The 18690-nt window shown below is 52.8% G+C and overlaps 1 protein-coding gene across 1 annotated transcript in view; it reads right to left on the bottom strand.

Annotated features, from left to right (window-relative positions):
* Window positions 1–674: 674 nt before the first annotated feature.
* Window positions 675–18690, bottom strand: part of ACVR1 (activin A receptor type 1) — a 44614-nt gene continuing 26598 nt past the window's right edge. The window contains exons 4-10 of the mRNA XM_063161472.1: window positions 18069–18286; window positions 15595–15694; window positions 14703–14849; window positions 12410–12685; window positions 8263–8460; window positions 3107–3237; window positions 675–2227 (exon numbers count right to left, since the gene is read on the bottom strand). Of these exons, the coding sequence (XP_063017542.1) occupies window positions 2093–2227; window positions 3107–3237; window positions 8263–8460; window positions 12410–12685; window positions 14703–14849; window positions 15595–15694; window positions 18069–18286 (1205 nt within the window). The 3' untranslated portion in view covers window positions 675–2092. The remainder of the gene's footprint in view (window positions 2228–3106; window positions 3238–8262; window positions 8461–12409; window positions 12686–14702; window positions 14850–15594; window positions 15695–18068; window positions 18287–18690) is intronic.

Genomic DNA, 18690 nt, shown 5'->3' with positions numbered 1-18690 from the left:
CCACTTTTCCTGGTTTTTTCTCATCACGTATAATTAGAGACTTGGCAGTGGGTGCCAGCTCAGGCTGCTCTGCAGAGCTGTCTCAGCCCCAGGCAGCACCCGCCCCACACACCTGGCTGCTGCTGCTCCTCCTGCGCTGGGAACGAGGCACTGCACCCGCTGGAACGGGACGGGGAGCACGGGGCTGGGCAGGAGCAGTTACAGAGAGGCAGCAGGGCAGAACCTGGCAGACCTCAAGTGCTGAAGGGACCCTCAGGGAAGTGTTTTACCCCAGAGAGGAGCTGTGGAGAGGCTGATCCCTGCCCAGAGCCTTGGATCACCTGGGGCGTCCCGGGCTATGAATAAAGGAGCTCCTTTCCAAGGGTGAGAGGGAACTCCTGGGCTCCTGCACGGGCTGTAAGGAAGGAGAGCAGTGGATGGAGAGTGCAGGCAGAGGGAAGCCTTGGTGCCCACTGAGCCAACTGCCTCCCAGGGCTGGGCATCCTGACCATGGGACAGGGGGACAGGGACACAGGGACATGGCCAGGGAGAGCCCAGCACCTCTGCTGCCCCTCTGGAGCCTCAGCACCTCAGAAGTGCACCAGCAGCCCCCAGGACCCTGTAGGTACAGCCCAGGCTCCACACAGGGACACCTGATCACTGACAGGCAGTAACACAACTAAAACACTCCCACGTTTGACTTGAAAACATTCTATTTAATTTATACAAATAACTACTAAATAGAAAAAGTAGATTAAAACAAAATAGTTATTTTTCTGGCAGAGTTTAAATGCATATTATATAGCTTAGAAGAAATAAAATGCATTTTCCCCACAGCATTCATGACCTAATATTCTAGTTAACTCCTCCGTTGCCTTCCTTTCCCAGATCAGTAAGATGCCAGACGCAAGGTCCTGTGGGAAATGGCTATATATACGTTCCATATTCCAACTGAAAATATGGTACAGACCACACACCTACAAATGTGAAGCACTTAAAATGTGACTATCGAGTTGTAATATGATAATACAGAAAACAATTCATGTTTCAGGTTATACTGTGTTACAAAAACGTCTGTGTAAGAAATCATGAAAGAGGCCACATAAAAATAAGCTTTAACTTTATGCACTTATTTTACAGTTTAAAAAACTGGCAAGTGCACTAGTAATAAATAATTTGCAAGTTTTGGATAAACAAGAAATTCCTAATGTTCAGCATTATTGTAAACATCAGTACACATGTAAAATGCAGCTAAAGTCTGACAGTTACATTTTCAGTTTACCGAATTCTTTTCCTACTACTCAGGCATAGATCAATGCAGGATACAGCCAATCATATTTTTGGCAAGTCATGTCGTTAAAATTAACAGTGACAGTGCAAGTAAGGAATGCAAAGAATTCCTAGTGCAATAAAGAAGATAAGCACAGGCAATATTGCTGATTAAAATTTACCACTTCCATGTGTTCACCTTGGGAGTGATTAGGAGAATTAAAATAAAACATTAAAAATAAAAAATAAAAGAAAAGGGAAAAAAAAGGAAACAAAAAAAAAAAGAAAGAAACAAGAAAAAAGCTGTTCAAAGCCATTGTTTAATGCCCTGATCTTGTCTTAGGATTTCTCTGTCTTCCTTCAGGCCACCAGCTCAGGCACAGCCCGTGCGGCTGAGTCCCAGCGCCGTCCCGGGCAGCGCGGGGTCCCCAGCTGTCCCCAAGGCAAGGTGGCCCAGGCAGTGCCAGGTCCCCAGCTGTCCCCAAGCTCACCTGGCCCGGGCAGTGCCGGGTCCCCAGCTGTCCCCAAGGCAAGGTGGCCCGGGCAGTGCCGGGTCCCCAGCTGTCCCCAAGGCAAGGTGGCCCGGGCAGTGCCGGGTCCCCAGCTGTCCCCAAGGCAAGGTGGCCCAGGCAGTGCCGGGTCCCCAGCTGTCCCCAAGGCAAGGTGGCCCAGGCAGTGCCGGGTCCCCAGCTGTCCCCAAGGCAAGGTGGCCCGGGCAGTGCCGGGTCCCCAGCTGTCCCCAGGCTCCTGCTCGAGCAGCACGGGGACCAGGCTGGCACTGCCCGGGCAGCGCCCTCGGGGCAGCCAGGCGCCTTCCTGCCGGGACAGCACCGCCAGGAGAGGGTCAACAGTCAGCTTTCAGTTTGTCTAAGGAATTGTCAATTTTGGTCAAAGTCTTTTTGATGCGCAGGGCTGTCAGTCTGGCTGAGGGGTTCTGGTACCAGCACTCCTTCATCAGCTTGGCAAGGGACGTCAACGTCTGGGGAGGAACAAAACCACACAGCACAGCGGTCACTCACAAATAACGAGCCAAGGAAGCACTGGCCGGGGCCAGGCACCCACACAGAGAGGTTGCACTGCCTAATGAACACTCCATTTTCACGGCTTCCCACTAGTTATCAAATACAGAGCTTACATGTAAGTCTGAGAACTTGATTAAACCAAGAGCACAGCTGGCCCATGGGCTGACTGGAGTGACCAACTAGTGCAACTTCAGACTATAGTGTTGTAGTTTTTTCTAATTGAGCAAGCACTACTCAGAATTTCTCTTCAATGAAACCAACTCCTGCAGACCCATGAAGGCAGCTGAGAAGGTACAGAAGTTCTGACTGTGATTTCATCATGCCCAGCAAGATTTAACTGGCTGGGCTCCCAGCACAGGGCACAGCTCCACACCCAAACCTCACAGATGGGCACTCTGCCTGCCCAGCCCTACAGATTTCAAACTGACTTCCACAGCTCCAAGGGCAGCCTGGAGAGGTCAGACTGATACTGATGAAGAAAAATTAACCTGAGCATCAGTCTTTCAAAAAGAGCAGCAGCTCCTACCTTGTAGGCAGGAAAGGCCAGCATTCTGTTGTGTGTGCTTGTAAGCCACAGAAAGCCCTGGACCAGCTTCTCTCCCCTTCACCTCCCCTCGGAGGGAGAACAGCCACTGGGAAAAGCAGCTGTAAGGATTTTTGTAAATCATGTTGCTAAAAGGCCAGTCTGTGGGTGGCTCAGACCTGGCAGCTGTCAGTTTGCTCAGTGCTCCCCATGCCAGGCAGCACATCCCACCCTGCCCAGGTGACACTGCTGACGAGGCCACCGAGATCCTCCCCAGGCAGTGGCAATGACACAGAGACCAGCACACACTGACCGGGTCTGAGAACCATCTGTTGGGAATGTTGGGCCTCTGCTGATCCACACAGACCACTTTCCTCATGTCTTCAAAACTGGGGTCGTTCGGAACCAAGTCATAAAAGGGTGGCTTGTAGTCTTCCACGATTCCTGGTGAGACACAAACAGACATCACTCAATGAGTGTGACAGTGAACAGCACTTCTGCAGGGACAGAGGGAACACAAAACCCACCCAAGAGCACAAAAATCCTTTAGAACTCAACCCTACAGTGTCATGCAGCCTCCAAACAACAGAACAGCCCTCACTGCCCCAAGAACAGCTTTTCCTACTCAAAATGTTAATTAATTGGCTCATATTGCAAGTCCACAAAGTATGGGCTATACCCACTTTGCAGATGCTGGAGCTGAAAGGAGAAGTAAATCCCTTGCCAAAAGGCCATGCATGTAGCTTTCCTGCCTACCAAAAACTGGGATTCCTACAGATGGAAAAATGTAAGGTCTGCACTGGGGTTTCTAACAGGCTCAACACACACTTTGTGCTTCTGTAATTCCTGAAAGAGTCCAATAAGCATGTCAGCATCCACAGACCCTCAAGCTGGTGCTTCAAACCATTTCATTCCCTGCTATGAAAACAGTAAAATCCCCAGGGTAACTGGCACCACATGCCATCACAAAACCAAACACCCAAGAGCCTGTGGCAGTCAGGAGTTCAATACATCTTCATAAAATCACAAACTGGTTTGGGTTGGAGGGACCCTCCAGCCCATCTCATTCCACCCCTGCCATAGGCAGGGACACCTTCCACTGTCCCAGGCTGCTCCAAGCCCCATCCAGCCTGGTCTTAAACCCACACCCTGGCCATGTCCTGGGCTTTGGCACTGAAACCAGAGCTGTGTGCGCTGCCCCAGCCTGTCACCCGCGCACAGAACACTGCCAGGCTGGAGCCCCTCTGCCTGCTCCCCAGGACACACGGGCACATCCCTGACTCCTCACTGCACCAGGCTCACCAACCCTCTGCAGGGAGCCCATTTACAAACTGGCGTTCAAAGACAGGCATCTGGGTCAGCAGTGTGGAAAAAGCCGGAGCTAATGAGGCCCTCTGTGTCCAGCAGGAACATCAAATAGCTGCTGCTGACAGAAATTCCACAGACTGAAATCTGCTGTCCCACAGCCAGACATGAAATCCAGAAGAATCTCTGCTGCTTTGGATACCCTGAAACTGAAAAGAGGTTCTCAATCTTTCCTACAGCAGTTGTATTTTAGTTTTCCTGTTCCATTGGAGATGAAGATCAAAGTCCCATAGATATTCAGTGCATACTCTGCAAAAGACTGTAAAAGGGTGTAAAAGGGAAACAGAAGATTACAAGCACCTTGGAGAACAGTGGGGCAATTTGGAGACGTGGCTACCCCAGCAAGTTCCCAGCCTGCAGTCTGCCTGTGCTATTCTGACATGGACACAGGACAAGTGACATGTGCTGTGTAAAGCAGCATCACCCACCCTCCTGCTCAGAGCACTTCCCAACTGCAGCTACCAAACATCACCTGCTGGCCTGAATTCCTATCTTAGGAATCCACTTTACTGTGAGATCTCATGAACACACCCCCCTGCGTGCCCCTGCTGCCACACCTGTCCTGCAGGTAAGGCCAGGGCCTGGCAGAGACCAACACCCAAATCCGGCTGTCACGGAGCTCTGAACACACTCCCGGGGCACGAGGATATCCCAGATGAACTTTCTCTCTTCTGGCTCTCATTCACTATTGTCATGCGCTCTTTCCCAAGCCCAGGGCACAGAGCTGGCTGCTGCACAGACACGCAGTGCTGAAGACAAAGGGAGCAGGCTGGCCTTTGCTCCAGTGCTGCCCGTGGAGTCCCTGAGCTCTGTCCAGCCTGGCGGGAGCGCTCAGCGGTGCTGGGGCCACTCAACCTCTGTCCCACAGTGCGTCCCTGCCCCGTGACACGCTGCCCTCGCCGCTGCCGGGGACACCGGCTGCCCAGCACAGCCTGGGCACAGCCCACAGCCCGGGCACAGCCCACAGCACAGCCCAGGCACAGCCTGGGCACAGCCCACAGCCCGGGCACAGCCCACAGCCCGGGCACAGCCTGGGCACAGCCTGGGCACAGCCCACAGCCCGGGCACAGCCCACAGCACAGCCCAGGCACAGCCTGGGGACAGCCCACAGCCCGGGCACAGCCCACAGCCCGGGCACAGCCTGGGCACAGCCTGGGCACAGCCCACAGCCCGGGCACAGCCCACAGCCCGGGCACAGCCCACAGCCCGGGCACAGCCCACAGCACAGCCCGGGCACAGCCCACAGCCTGGGCACAGCCCACAGCACAGCCCGGGCACAGCCCACAGCCCGGGCACAGCCCACAGCACAGCCCGGGCACAGCCCACAGCCTGGGCACAGCCCACAGCACAGCCTGGGCACAGCCCACAGCACAGCCTGGGCACAGCCCACAGCCCGGGCACAGCCCACAGCCCGGGCACAGCCTGGGCACAGCCCACAGCCCGGGCACAGCCCACAGCCCGGGCACAGCCCACAGCACAGCCCGGGCACAGCCCACAGCCTGGGCACAGCCCACAGCACAGCCCGGGCACAGCCCACAGCCCGGGCACAGCCCACAGCACAGCCCGGGCACAGCCCACAGCCTGGGCACAGCCCACAGCACAGCCTGGGCACAGCCCACAGCACAGCCTGGGCACAGCCCACAGCACAGCCTGGGCACAGCCCACAGCCCGGGCACAGCCTGGGCACAGCCCACAGCCTGGGCACAGCCCACAGCCCGGGCACAGCCCACAGCACAGCCCGGGCACAGCCCACAGCCTGGGCACAGCCCACAGCACAGCCCGGGCACAGCCCACAGCACAGCCTGGGCACAGCCCACAGCACAGCCCGGGCACAGCCCACAGCCTGGGCACAGCCCACAGCACAGCCCGGGCACAGCCTGGGCACAGCCCACAGCCCGGGCACAGCCCACAGCCTGGGCACAGCCCACAGCCCGGGCACAGCCCACAGCCCGGGCACAGCCCCCAGCCCGGGCACTCTGCACAGCCTGGAGGTGACTGCTGTCACTCCCAGCACACCCTCCTGCTCTGCTGGGGCCGCTGCCTTTCTGCTCTGCAATCACCTACAACTCACAGGTACTGCAGTGGCTTCTTACCTCCACTCCTTGTTACTTCATAGACTCCCAGAATGGACTGAGAGGGAAGGAACCTTAAAGCCCATCCAGTCTCACCCTGCCATGGCAGGGACACTCCCACTGTCCCAGCTGCTCCAGCCTGGCCTTGGGCACTGCCAGGGATCCAGGGGCAGCCACAGCTGCTCTGGCAATCCCAGCCCAGCCAGGAATTCCCAGTTCCCAGTGTCCCATCCATGCCTGCCCTCTGGCACTGGGAGCCATTCCCTGTGTTCTGTCCCTCCATCCCTTGTCCCCAGTCCCTCTCAGCTCTCCTGGAGCCCCTTCGGGCCCTGCCAGGGGCTCTGAGCTCTGCCTGGAGCCTTCCCTGCTCCAGGGGAGCATTCCCAGCCCTCCCAGCCTGGCTCCTGAGCACAGGGGCTCCAGCCCTGGGACATGTCCATGGCCCTGAGCTGACTTTCAGCCCAGCTTGTCCTGTGCATGCACAAATCTCACTGCTGAACCCAACACAAAGCACAGCAGCAGCTCCAGCCTCGCACAGGGAACAACGACCACACACCAGGGTTCCTCTGAGCAGGAGGAACACCTCTGAGCTTCTGGTGTCACTGTGGAACAAGAGCACAGCCCTGGGAACGACCATGGCAACTCCCAAGGATGTGAGCTGTGAGCACCAGGCACCAGGTAAGTGCTGAACCAAGGGAGCACATTCCAAGAGCAGGGGACACCTCCAGGGAACCAGCACTGCTCCATTTGAAGAGAGGCAAACTCAGCTTTGGGGACTGAAATCACATTCTGAGTACAAAGAAAATGCTGGCTGGCTCCTGCTGCAGCACACAGACAACACACAAGTGCCAAAGGAGTTTCTTACCACATTTTCCTCCTCATACTAAACAAGAAAATACCAAGAACCACCGTGTCACTGGAAGATCATTGGGTAAGTTTTTAAACGTAAAAATAAAAAATAAATTAGAATAAATAAATAAAAATTAAGAACTACAAGACTCTGTAGTCATGTTAGAACAACTTCAAGGTCTCTGTGAGCTGAAGCACTAAATCAGGCTGAGTCACTGGAAGGCTGTGCCCGAGTCCAAGAGAGCACAGGGAGCTGATGAGTGCCTGTGGCCCCCCAAGACACCACCCTGCCTTGCTCCTGCAGGCTCACTCCCAATGCCAAAGTCTCCCTGCAAAGCAAACAGGGTTATCAGAGTGACCAGCAATGATTCCCACACAGCCCAACACACAGGGGCCAGGGAAGATGTTCACTCCATCCCAACCAGTGCAAGGGCATGGAATTACTTACAGCAACAGCCAGGAGTACAGAGCAACTGGTTCTGTGTAATTAGTGTCACCAGCACCCGAAACTTCAGCTGTCCTGATGTGACCAATGCAGGCACAGATCTGCATCACCTCAAGTGTGTCCATGGTGGCACTGGGCTCACTCAGAATCAAAATTCCAGAGCATGCACCTATAAGCAGGTAGGTCTGCAGTCCCATGAGCTCCATACCAACCTGGTGAAGCTGCCAGCACCATCCACCATTTCCTGTTCAAGAGCAACTCAGGTAAAGCCTTTGTGAGCTGCAGCTGCTGCAGCAGTACCTGTGTCCAGTGCCAGAACTGCACCTGTGCACAGACCAGTGCTACTTTCCAGCTTGGCAAAGCAAAAGCAGTCCTGAATTCTGATACCTTCTGCACTGCCTTCCTTTCTGTCTGTTAGGGTTTGTCATGAGAAACAGACACCTACAAACATCCACTATGGTTTAATGACACAAGGAAGAAGGACAGAGACCTTGTGATCTAAAACTTTAACTTAGCTATTTGATATGAATTCTGTCCCACCAGGCCTTGGAACGAGCAGGGGACTCTGTTCTCTGCCTTGACAGGCGTGGCAGCAGGATCCTCACTGCCCCCAGCACGGCCAGGGCCTGCCCAGCGTTTCGGGGATAAAGCCCCGTGGTGCCCAGCCCGTTGCAGGTGCCTGGCTGTGCACCAGCCCGTGGCTCTCCAGGGCCCAGGCAGCCCAGCACTCACACTCACCGTTGCTGACCATGCGCCTGGCCACCTCCCAGAGCACCAGCCCGAAGGCCCAGATGTCCACGCGCTTGTAGGAGTCGAAGCAGTCGGCCTGGATGGACTCGTCCAGCACCTCGGGGGCCATGTAGCGCTTGGTGCCCACACGGGGGTTGTTCCCCACATCCAGCTGGTTCGTGCTCTGGGAATGCATCACTGCCAGGCCTGAAGGACACCAAAACAAGGCACTGTCAGGTCCCCTTCGGCTGCGGCGGCACACGCCCAAGGCCCCCGGCAGCAGCGACCCCGTCAGAGGGCTTGGCAAAGAGGAGCCAAGGGCACAACTGTCCAAAGACCAACGGGGTCAGCTCCAGCCCTGCCAGCAAAACCAGCCCCAGGGGCCACAGACAGGCCCGGTACCTCCCAAGGGATTATCATCGAGCATTTTATTGCACTCTTGCAAAACATTGCCATGAAGTGTTTTGCAGCCACTGGATGTCCCCAGCACTCCGGGCATGGATACGCAGAGGCCAAACAGCTGCTGCTTAGAACAAAACAATTCTACACAGCATTCAAGTTTATTTATAGACCTTTTGGGTAGGTGGATACACCAGAACTGTGGGGAAAGGAGAGGAAAAACACTGCACGAAGGATACACACAAGTTAAAAAAATAAAGCTGGAAAACAAAAACACCGTATTTGCAGCAGCTTGAAAAATAAACATCCTCAAGCAGATCTAAAATGAGTCAGACAAAACCACTCTACCTGGTTTCTACTAATTACTAAACATTTAAGCAGAGAACATTATGTGAGGGACCAAATTACTGTAAATTTGGAAACGCACAGAGCACTCATTTGGCCACGGTAAACAGAGAGCACTGCAAATTGAGGAGCAGTGGGTGCATGGCAGAGCCGAGCGACAGAGAGGGCAACGCAAACTCTCCCTAATTTCCTCCACAAATCTTCTAAGAATGACATATACTATTTACATTTAACAGGAGTTTATTTTAGGTGAACCTTAAAAGGCTTTTTACCTCAGTCCCACAAAAACTAACCTAGCACCAGATCATTCATTTGCCTTTCTTTCCAAAGAACAGTCTGTTCTTTAACGTAATAAAAACTTGAAAAACACTTTTCTACAATTCAAATGCACTTCAAGATATTTCAAGCTGATAAGAATATGCTTATGGCCCCTCTAGAAAAATCACAGAATACTTTGGGTTGGAAGGGATCTTAGAGTTCATCCAGTCTCACCCTGCCATGGGCAGGGACACCTTCCCCTGTCCCAGGTGCTCCCAGCCCTGTCCAGCCTGGCCTGGGGCACTGCCAGGGATCCAGGGGCAGCCACAGCTGCTCTGGGCACCTGTGCCAGGGCCTGCCCACCCCCAGTGTAAAACGCTTCCTACATTTAATGTAAATAGACCCTCTTTCAGTTTCAAACCACCTCCCCTTGGCCCACCACAACAAGCACTGCTGAAATGTTTGTCCCCATCCTTCTTAGTGACACCTTATGTACCATCTCATGACCCTAGACTGAAGAGAAGAAGTCTGCTCCCAGATCCAAGTACTTCTGTCAAATACTGGCACACACACTTCTATGTGCTATTTAAAATTAATATTAGATTACATTATACAGTATGTATGGTTTATAATTTTTCCTTAAAAAAAGCTTGCAACAGCAAACAAAGGTCAGAAACCACATTTCCTGGCCAACTCTGAAAACCATCAGGACCTCGGAGAACACTTTGATAAAAATTGTAAAACTTCACCCAAACTGAGCAAAACAGATTGCAGACAGGTCAAGGTTTGCAGCTGAGGGAGGCCAGTCAGCACCCACACACCCCAGAGCAAGCAGGGGGATCAGGACAGAGTGCTGTGACCATCACAGAGACATCCCTGCTGTGTGGGACCTGGGCAGCAGGGCCTGCCCACCCAGGGGCTCTGCAGGCTGGGGGCACTGAGCCCATGGCAGAGCAGCTCCTGCAGAGAGACACCAGGGCCCAAACAGGGCCCAGTGTGTGACAGGGCCCGTGGAGCAGCCCCCAAACAGGGCCCAGTGTGTGACAGGGCCCGTGGAGCAGCCCCCAAACAGGACCCAGTGTGTGACAGGGCCCGTGGAGCAGCCCCCAAACAGGACCCAGTGTGTGACAGGGCCCGTGGCAGAGCAGCTCCTGCAGAGAGACACCAGGGCCCAAACAGGGCCCAGTGTGGGACAGGGCCCGTGGAGCAGCCCCTAAACAGGACCCAGTGTGTGACAGGGCCCGTGGCAGAGCAGCCCCTGCTGTCAGACACCAGCCCCCAAACAGGACCCAGAGGTGTGACAGGGACCCAGGGGCAGCTCCTGCTGTCAGACACCAGCCCCCAAACCGGACCCAGTGTGTGACAGGGCCCGTGGCAGAGCAGCTCCTGCTGAGAGACACCAGGGCCCAAACAGGACCCAGTGTGTGACAGGGCCCGTGGAGCAGCCCCCAAACAGGACCCAGAGGTGTAACAGGGACCCAGGGGCAGCTCCTCCTCTCGGACCTCTGAAACCTGTAGATAAACAGTGTAATAGATTTCACTATGCCAGTGCCATGTCAATCAATGCCTGGACATGCTGCACCTCCTAGGAGTGAACTACAAATTTATTTAAAAGCCAGTCTCTCACACTCTGTATTTTCAGCTTACTGCTGCATTTGTTACTATTCTCACATCAAACTTCCAGAGGCCCAAGTATGTGGCTTTCATGTTTTCCCTGTCTGTATCTCAAGTCCCTCAGGCACAAGTGACAGAAACTATGCAGTAGAATTATTATGTAAAAATTCCCATTTCCTGATATAGTTTTTGCCCAGGCAATGGTGCCCCAATACAGTTCTACCGCTATCTCCTCCCTTGTCTGCAGAGAAAAGCAAAAAGAAGTTACTGTCAGACATCGCTCCAAGGTGCGAACATGCCAGCCTGCTGTGACTGCTCCTCAGCACCCGTGCATCGTGCTTCAGCTCCAAACCAGCTGGTGCCAGGGAGCTCAGCTCACTTCTGGGCCCACAGAGGGCCCTGCACGACTCGAGCTGACAGAGCCAGGGCACGGGGACAGCGAGCACACGGCTCAGCCTGTCTGCGGGAGCGCACACGCTGTTTCAGAGGTGAGGTCTAACCCCTGCATCCTCGGGGATCCGGGAACGGGATCGAGCAACGAAAACCCCCGAAACGGCCCCAAAAGCGGGGCTGGGCTGCAGGCGCCACCTGGCGGCCGCGCCGGACACTGCGGGGAGCGCCCGCGAGGGAGCGGCAGCGATGGGGGACACGACAGGGACAGGGGACACGGACAGGGCAGCGGACAGGGACAGCACGGGGGACAGTACGGGGATCATTGCAGGTCACAGAGAGGGGACACGACAGCGGACAAGGACAGGGATCACTGCGGATCACGGACAGGGCAGCGGACGGGGTCACTGGGCATACGGACAGAGGACAGAGACAAGGGTCACTGCGGGTCACAGACAGGGGACAGGACAGGGGTCACGGACAGGGGTCATTGTGGGCACATGGACAGGGGTCACAGACAGGGGTGATGCACAGGGCTCACAGACAGAGGACACTGCGGGTACATGGACAGGGCTCACGGACAGAGGACACTGTGGGCACATGACAGGGTTCACAGACAGGGATCATGGACAGGGGTCACTGGGCACATGGACAGGGCTCACAGACAGAGGACACTGCAGGTACATGGACAGAGGACACTGTGGGCACATGACAGGGTTCACAGACAGGGGTCACTGGGCACATGGACAGGGGTCACAGACAGGGGTCATGGACAGGGCTCACAGACAAAGGACACTGCAGGCACATGGACAGCGGTCACTGTGGGCACATGGACAGGGGTCACAGGGCTCACAGACAGGAGTGATGCACAGGGCTCACAGACAGAGGACACTGTGGGTACATGGACAGGGGTCACAGACAGGGCTCACAGACAGAGGACACTGTGGGCACATGGACAGGGGTCACAGACAGGGCTCACAGACAGAGGACACTGTGGGCACATGGACGAGGCTCACAGACAGAGGACACTGTGGCACACGCACAGGGCTCACTGCGGGCTCACAGACACACCCCCCAGGCCCAGAGCACCCCTCACTCCCCCAGCCGCAGCGCCCAGCCCCTGGCTCGGCAGGAGCGGGGCTGCACTCACCCAGGTCGGCGATGCAGCACTGCCCGTTCTTCTTGACGAGGATGTTCTTGCTCTTGAGGTCGCGGTGGGAGATGGCCGGCTTGCCCTGCGTGCCGAAGATCTCGATGTGCAGGTGCGCCAGGCCGCTGGCGATGGACAGCACGATGCGCAGGCAGCTCACCGTGTCCAGCGTGGTCAGCTGCAGGTAGTCGTACAGAGAGCCCATCTCGTGGTAGTGTGTGATCAGCCACAGCTGCGTGCTCGAGTTCCTGGAAGTCATGTCGGACGCAATAAAACCTGCAGGGAGAGGAAGAAGGAGAAACACGAAAATGAGCGGACAGCGCTCCTGCAAGAGTCCCGAGAAGAGCAGCTCAGCCAGGCAGAGCAGGTGCTGACAATGCCAAGGTGCTGGGAGTAACCCCTACGGCCCATCCACCCAGGAGCTGCAGTCGATGATCCCTGCAGGTCCCTTCAGCTCTCAATATCCTGGGACAAGGTGAGTCAGTGCTGCTGGCCCCTCTTGCAAGGCACAGCGTGTTTAATTACAGCTGCACTGCAGATGACTGCAGGTACTGCTGTGGTGAAAGCAAAGGCTGGAACCCTAACTCACATCTATTCACAAGAAGCCTTTACATATTTGTCAGTCACATCAAAAAACTACTTGTTAGGACCACACACATTAAAAATATTGTTATTTTTCCTTCTTTTTTAAGGGTCTGGGGGTGGGGAAGTTCCCAGTCAAGCAGAAAGACCCCAAGTCTGTAGAACATTTGCTGCTGCCACTTGAGAGGGTCACACTGGAAAGCAGAAACACCCCAAACCTCAAGCCAGGAATAACCATTTCCATTTTCAGAGTCCACAGGCAGCTAGTGCAGACTGCTGAGAAAAGGGTTAAAATGGGTGGCCCAACCATAATGATCTCCATGAAGAAACAGAAAATTTTCTGCTCAAGAACTGCCTTCAAAAACGTCATCTCTTAAAACTGAACCCCAAATTCAGGGGAAGCTCCCTTCCTGTCACCTCTGCAGATATCCACATAGTGATCTCAACAGCTTTACCTGGGAACAAAAGTTTTATTCCCAAGTCAAAGGAGCAAATCATGCTTATAAAAAGCTCACATACATTTGTCAGAAAGAACACTCACTGCCTTCTCTCCTAAAGTCAGACTTGTGCACAATGTGACATTTCTGTAATCTGTGATATTGTTTAATATTGCATCTAAAAAAAAAGTCCCTAAAATAGCCAACAAATTTGACAGTCATCAAGAAAGACTAAACACAGGCAGAGCACCAAGGAAAATATGCAATGTAATTTCAGCCAAGTCACTTGCTCTCTTGGGAAGGGAAGTTCAATAATTCACATTTCAGGAGGCCACCAAGTTATTTTTGTAGTAAGAAAGGAACTGCTTCAGGAAACACACAAATGTCTGGCAGAGTGAGCTAGAGAGCCAGGGAACATTCTCTGACAGGAAGCAAGAATAAGGAGCCAAAGGAAAACTGACTGAAGACAGATTTTGGGTGAGGCAGTGTCAGCACTCAAAATGTGCTGCTGCTTTTATTTGCAGGTGGCACACCAGTGACAGAAGGGCACGTCTATCACGAATCAAAGGGCTGCTTAAACCTCAGACATGGCTCAACACAACAAAGCCACTTGCCCAGTTCTCAGAACCAAGCACATGAGGTATGAGCGATGCACAAGGTTAATTTACTTTCCTATTTACAGGGAAAAAGATACATCATGCAGCTATAACTGAAGTTTAAACACCAAAAGAGCTAACCCTGAGCAGAACAGTTAAACAGAAGAAAATACTGGATTCATATTGCACTTTACTTAGCTATAAGGAAAAGTATTCAAATCCCCAAATCTCGTTATAAACTCCTCCCCACCTTCTCTCCCTCCATTTCTGCAGGGAAACTGAGATTACAACCCAACACAGTCCCAGCAGAGCTTCCAGAGCTGACACACTGGGCAGGACTCTGCCCTGAGAGCTGCAGGAGCCATCCCTCCCACAGGGCTCTGTGGCACCGCCACTGCTTTCCGTGTGCTCAGCTGCCAACACCTGGCTCAGCTGGCTGACTAAGGGCTTCCTGCTGCAATACTGCAGGGCAGCAAGGCACAGCTGCTGTGACACACTCCCCGTTTGGGACTCAGCCCCTCCTGCAAGTCTCTCCCTGAGAATTTCTCTCCGGCCATCTATCACAACACAAGAACCCAGAGACTGCGAGCTGCCTGCTGAGCGTGCAGTGCTACCTGTCCAGGTAACTCACCTTTACACCAGACACACCAGGACACACAATGTGCTTGTCCCACTTACCTAAAATATTCTCGTGCCGCAGCAGTACAGTGTTGTACAGCTCAGTTTCCCTGAACCAGGACTTTTCATCCCTAGAAGAGAAGATCTTCACAGCAACGTTTTCTCCTTGCCACTGACCCCTCCACACTTCTCCGTAACGGCCCTTTCCTGGTGGGGAAAGCACAGGGGACGCTGTGAGCTAACAAGCAGCCCTCACAGGCAGAAGTCGACTGCCATAGCAAGTACCCCACCGGCGGTGTGACCTCCCCTGCGTGCGCTGGTCACCGCTGGAGCCGGCTGTGCTCCAGCAGCCCTGGCCTTCCCTGCCTGCAAGCCCCGGGAGCGTGGCTCTCCCCTCCCCGCACACCCCTGCAGCACACAGGGCTCCAGCTGGGACGTGGCACCATTCACCGCCACAGCCAAAGTGCCTCTGCAGCTCAAGTGGCTTAGGCAGCGCATGGCGAGGTCAGCGTGCACAACACAGAGCTCTGAACTCTGCAGCGAGGAGGACAGGAGGGAAGTGTAATGCTGGGGATACAGCCCTTACATTTCTATTCCACCACCACCCCTTGCAAAATGAAGATTTAAAGACAACAAAAGCCCAAACCCATCCACAAACAAAAAAAGGATTAAAAACCACCAGCCCCACCAAAACCAAGCCCTGTCCTGTGGAGATCAGGACATACTGTCTGCAAGCCAAGCTTTTTAGCCCAAGAGCTTCCTCACCTCTTCAGTGCCTGCACAGCACCCTGGCTCAATGCCAATGCCTCCAGGTATCTTTGACCCAAATGCCTCCTAAACTCAATTAACACTATTCAATTAATAATAAAAATATGCTGAAGAAAAATGTAATGAATCCTTAAAATGAACACTAAAGCCCTACAAAAAAACTAAAGAGCCAGAAGACACTGACCCACACACTCCACAAGTGTGATCTGGCGAGCCACCGTTCTTTGCACCAAGAAGGGAAGTCCAGAGCCACTTCCAGATGTGCAGGAATGGTCCAACAAATCCTGTTCAGAAGGAAAAGCAGCAGTTTAGGACCCATGAGAAACCCCATTTTTCCCTGTTTACACGCACCAAGGACAGGTTAGGTTAAAGCTCAGGGGTATCTCTGTGGCTCTGGGGATGCCATTTGGTCACTCAGGGTCAAAGAGCATTTGCTTAGTCAGTCATTATTTCTTTAATAAGAGTAATAAATATATGACAACAGACGTCTGTGCACTGGAAGCCCACTCCTGGCATACCAGCTATCCTCTGTCATGAGATTCTGCCCTTTTTCAGCACTTCACTCTTCTTTTACTCACCTTATCTCCTCTCAGTTCTGTTTCTAATACCTATTCAAGCTTGGTGCAGGATTTAAAACCAAAATCAGTTTTCAAATAAACGAGGTGAAGGGACTTTCCAGAATCACCTACACAAGATTTGCCATTGATACTCCAGAAAAACTTCTGTAACAAATCTTTCTTAAAAGCTTTATCAGTTTCTGGTATTTTTAGTGCATAGAAAGCAGACTTTGAGCTGTAAGCTTATAATAAACATGAGTGAGATCCTGATAGAATGTTAAAATCCCATTAGCCTTGTAAAATGCTAATGCCCAGCTACTTTTACAGCCAGGAGTTTTGTATTAGTTCAAAGCATTAACAACTATTGTTAGACTCTTTCTTTACAAAGGAAAATAAGTGAAATCAACTTTCTATTATTTCCAGAAAACTGCATTGCTGCGCTTGGACCAGATATCCATGAAACCTCACTTCTTCTAAGAACCTCTTAACAAGTGCTCAATAAGAAGAATCTGGGAGTGGCAGAGACTACCTTACTGTTTAACCCAACTAAGGGCTCATTTTCCTTCCTGCTTGCATCAGAGACAAAACAAAGGCAACGAAAACAAAAAGCCATCCCCAAACTTATCTACAGCAACTGTAAAAACAAGATTTGAAGAGGCCAGAGCTCCTTCCACTAAGCAGCTTAGGGCTTTAAGCACTTACTACACTGCAGAGACTAATCCTAAATGTAAACTTATCTAATGTGTGACAAAGCCAGTGACTTAAAACACAATGGAGAAGAAAATTCTGGAATCTAGGAGAGTTGCTGCTTAGATGAACGTTTGGGCACAGGAGCTCCCAATCACATTTAGTGCCTCAGCCACACTGGGAGGCAGAGCAGCAGCACTGGCACCGCTCAGCACTGGCTCAGAGGGCCTGACAGCTCCCAGCTCCCCCAGCTCTTTGAAACAAAACTTTGATGTTTTTCTTTGCGGGTTTTATCAGCATTTCCAAGTAACATTAAATAACTAGAAGTACAAAAGGTCTGCAAATGGCTTGAAATGATCTTGCACAGATAAGACAGAGGAGCTGGTAAAAGCTGGAAGTCAGTGCTTTAGGATCACCAGCTGCACACATGCCTGGGCCATGGTGGATACATCAGGACTGGCTGTTTCAAACCAGTAATGTGGAATATCAGGATTTGTGGGCTCATTAAACAGAGCCAAAGGCATTACAAAAAAAAAAAAGAAAAACAAATATTAACAGACACAGGGCACTCCTCAGCCTTGCAGTGAAAGCACATTATGGTGGGACAGCACCAAAATAGAAAATGCTTTCCAGCCTCTTAATGCTGGGGGCATTTTATCTCAGCAATGCAAGGAGAATAAACTCTGCATTGCTTCAGAAACACACTCCATGTGCCCGAAGCTTGACTTGCTCAGCTCAGATAAAGGGAGGGACAGCTGCTGGGACATTTGTGCTCTGGCCTCAGGGAAGGGGGAAGGGACAGTCACCTGCAGAAAGGGAACACTTCCCAGCTCATTATACTCTACAGAGACCGCATGAACAAGAGCGCATTTTGAAAATTGAGCTTTGAGTAAGAATTACACATTTCTTAGAACTCCCACTGCTCTCCATCAGCAAATGTCACTGATATCCCAGCCATGCCAGAGTCCAGCTACCGAGATCATGGCAGTCAGGCCTGAAGGTTTTAAACATCAAAATTATCTGTATTTTCTTTCTCACCTAGCATCACATCTTTTCCATCCCCTCAGGTTGTTGTATTTCACACATGCAGCACAGTTCTTCACCTCTCCCATCACTTCAGGCCCCCCAGCACCCAGGCACACACTGTTTTGATGTGCTGACACTGTTTCCAGGAACACGAACAGTACAGAGCAATTCCCCAGGTCAAAGGACCTGCACTTGCCCAATCCATCTTTTGTTAAAATTCATCAATACGACAGTTTTGGGAGCACAGGAACAGCACCACTCAAGTCCTGAGGCCAAGTGGCATCCCCAGCAGCAAAACATGCCCTTAGTGACGTGGCCACACAGGAGGAGGAGAGGGGAGCTAGGACGTGAGGAAAACTGCCCCCCTGCACAGAGGTGGGTCACTTACTGCCAGCGTGCTGTCCCCCACGTTGGAGGCAATGAGGCCCTCGATTGTGCCATACTCTGCATCCCTGGAATTGAGCCTCTCCATGTGGTTCTTCTGTATTCTGCGTATGATCAGCACAGCTACTGCAGAAAAAACTATCAACACTACCACAGGGGCCAGGATAACGATGATTAGTGTTTCCATGCTGTAACCTGCAGCTTCTCCTTGAAAGGTTTGCCCTTGGAAAAGAGGGGGGAAGGGAAAAAGTGTGAAAAGAGAGAAAAAATAATTTTGCAGATTCCCAGAGAAAGTCTTTAAGCCCATCAGCACTGACACCAACCCAACCTCAGTGCCCACCCAGCGTGACAGAGGCCGTGCCACAGCCAGGTGCGATCACACCTGCATGGAGGATGATGCACTCCCTGTAGAACAGCACAGCCCCCACTGCACTGAGCCACTCCTCACAGGCAGTGCCTCCATCCTGACCCCAACCCCACAGGGTAACCCCTCACTGCCCCAGCCACACAGAGCAGGGCACCCGAGGGCACCAGGGGTGTGCCAGCAGCCCCAGGGTGGGGACCAGGGCACAAAGGCACCCTGTGTCTCCCTTCAGCCACAGTGGAGCCATCCCTCTCCCAGCACA

This window comes from Melospiza melodia, chromosome 8 (genome assembly GCF_035770615.1).
Source record: "Melospiza melodia melodia isolate bMelMel2 chromosome 8, bMelMel2.pri, whole genome shotgun sequence".
NCBI lineage: Eukaryota > Metazoa > Chordata > Aves > Passeriformes > Passerellidae > Melospiza > Melospiza melodia.
The sequence above is the reverse complement of the archived record's forward strand: the minus strand, read 5'-3'. Positions and strand labels throughout refer to the sequence as shown.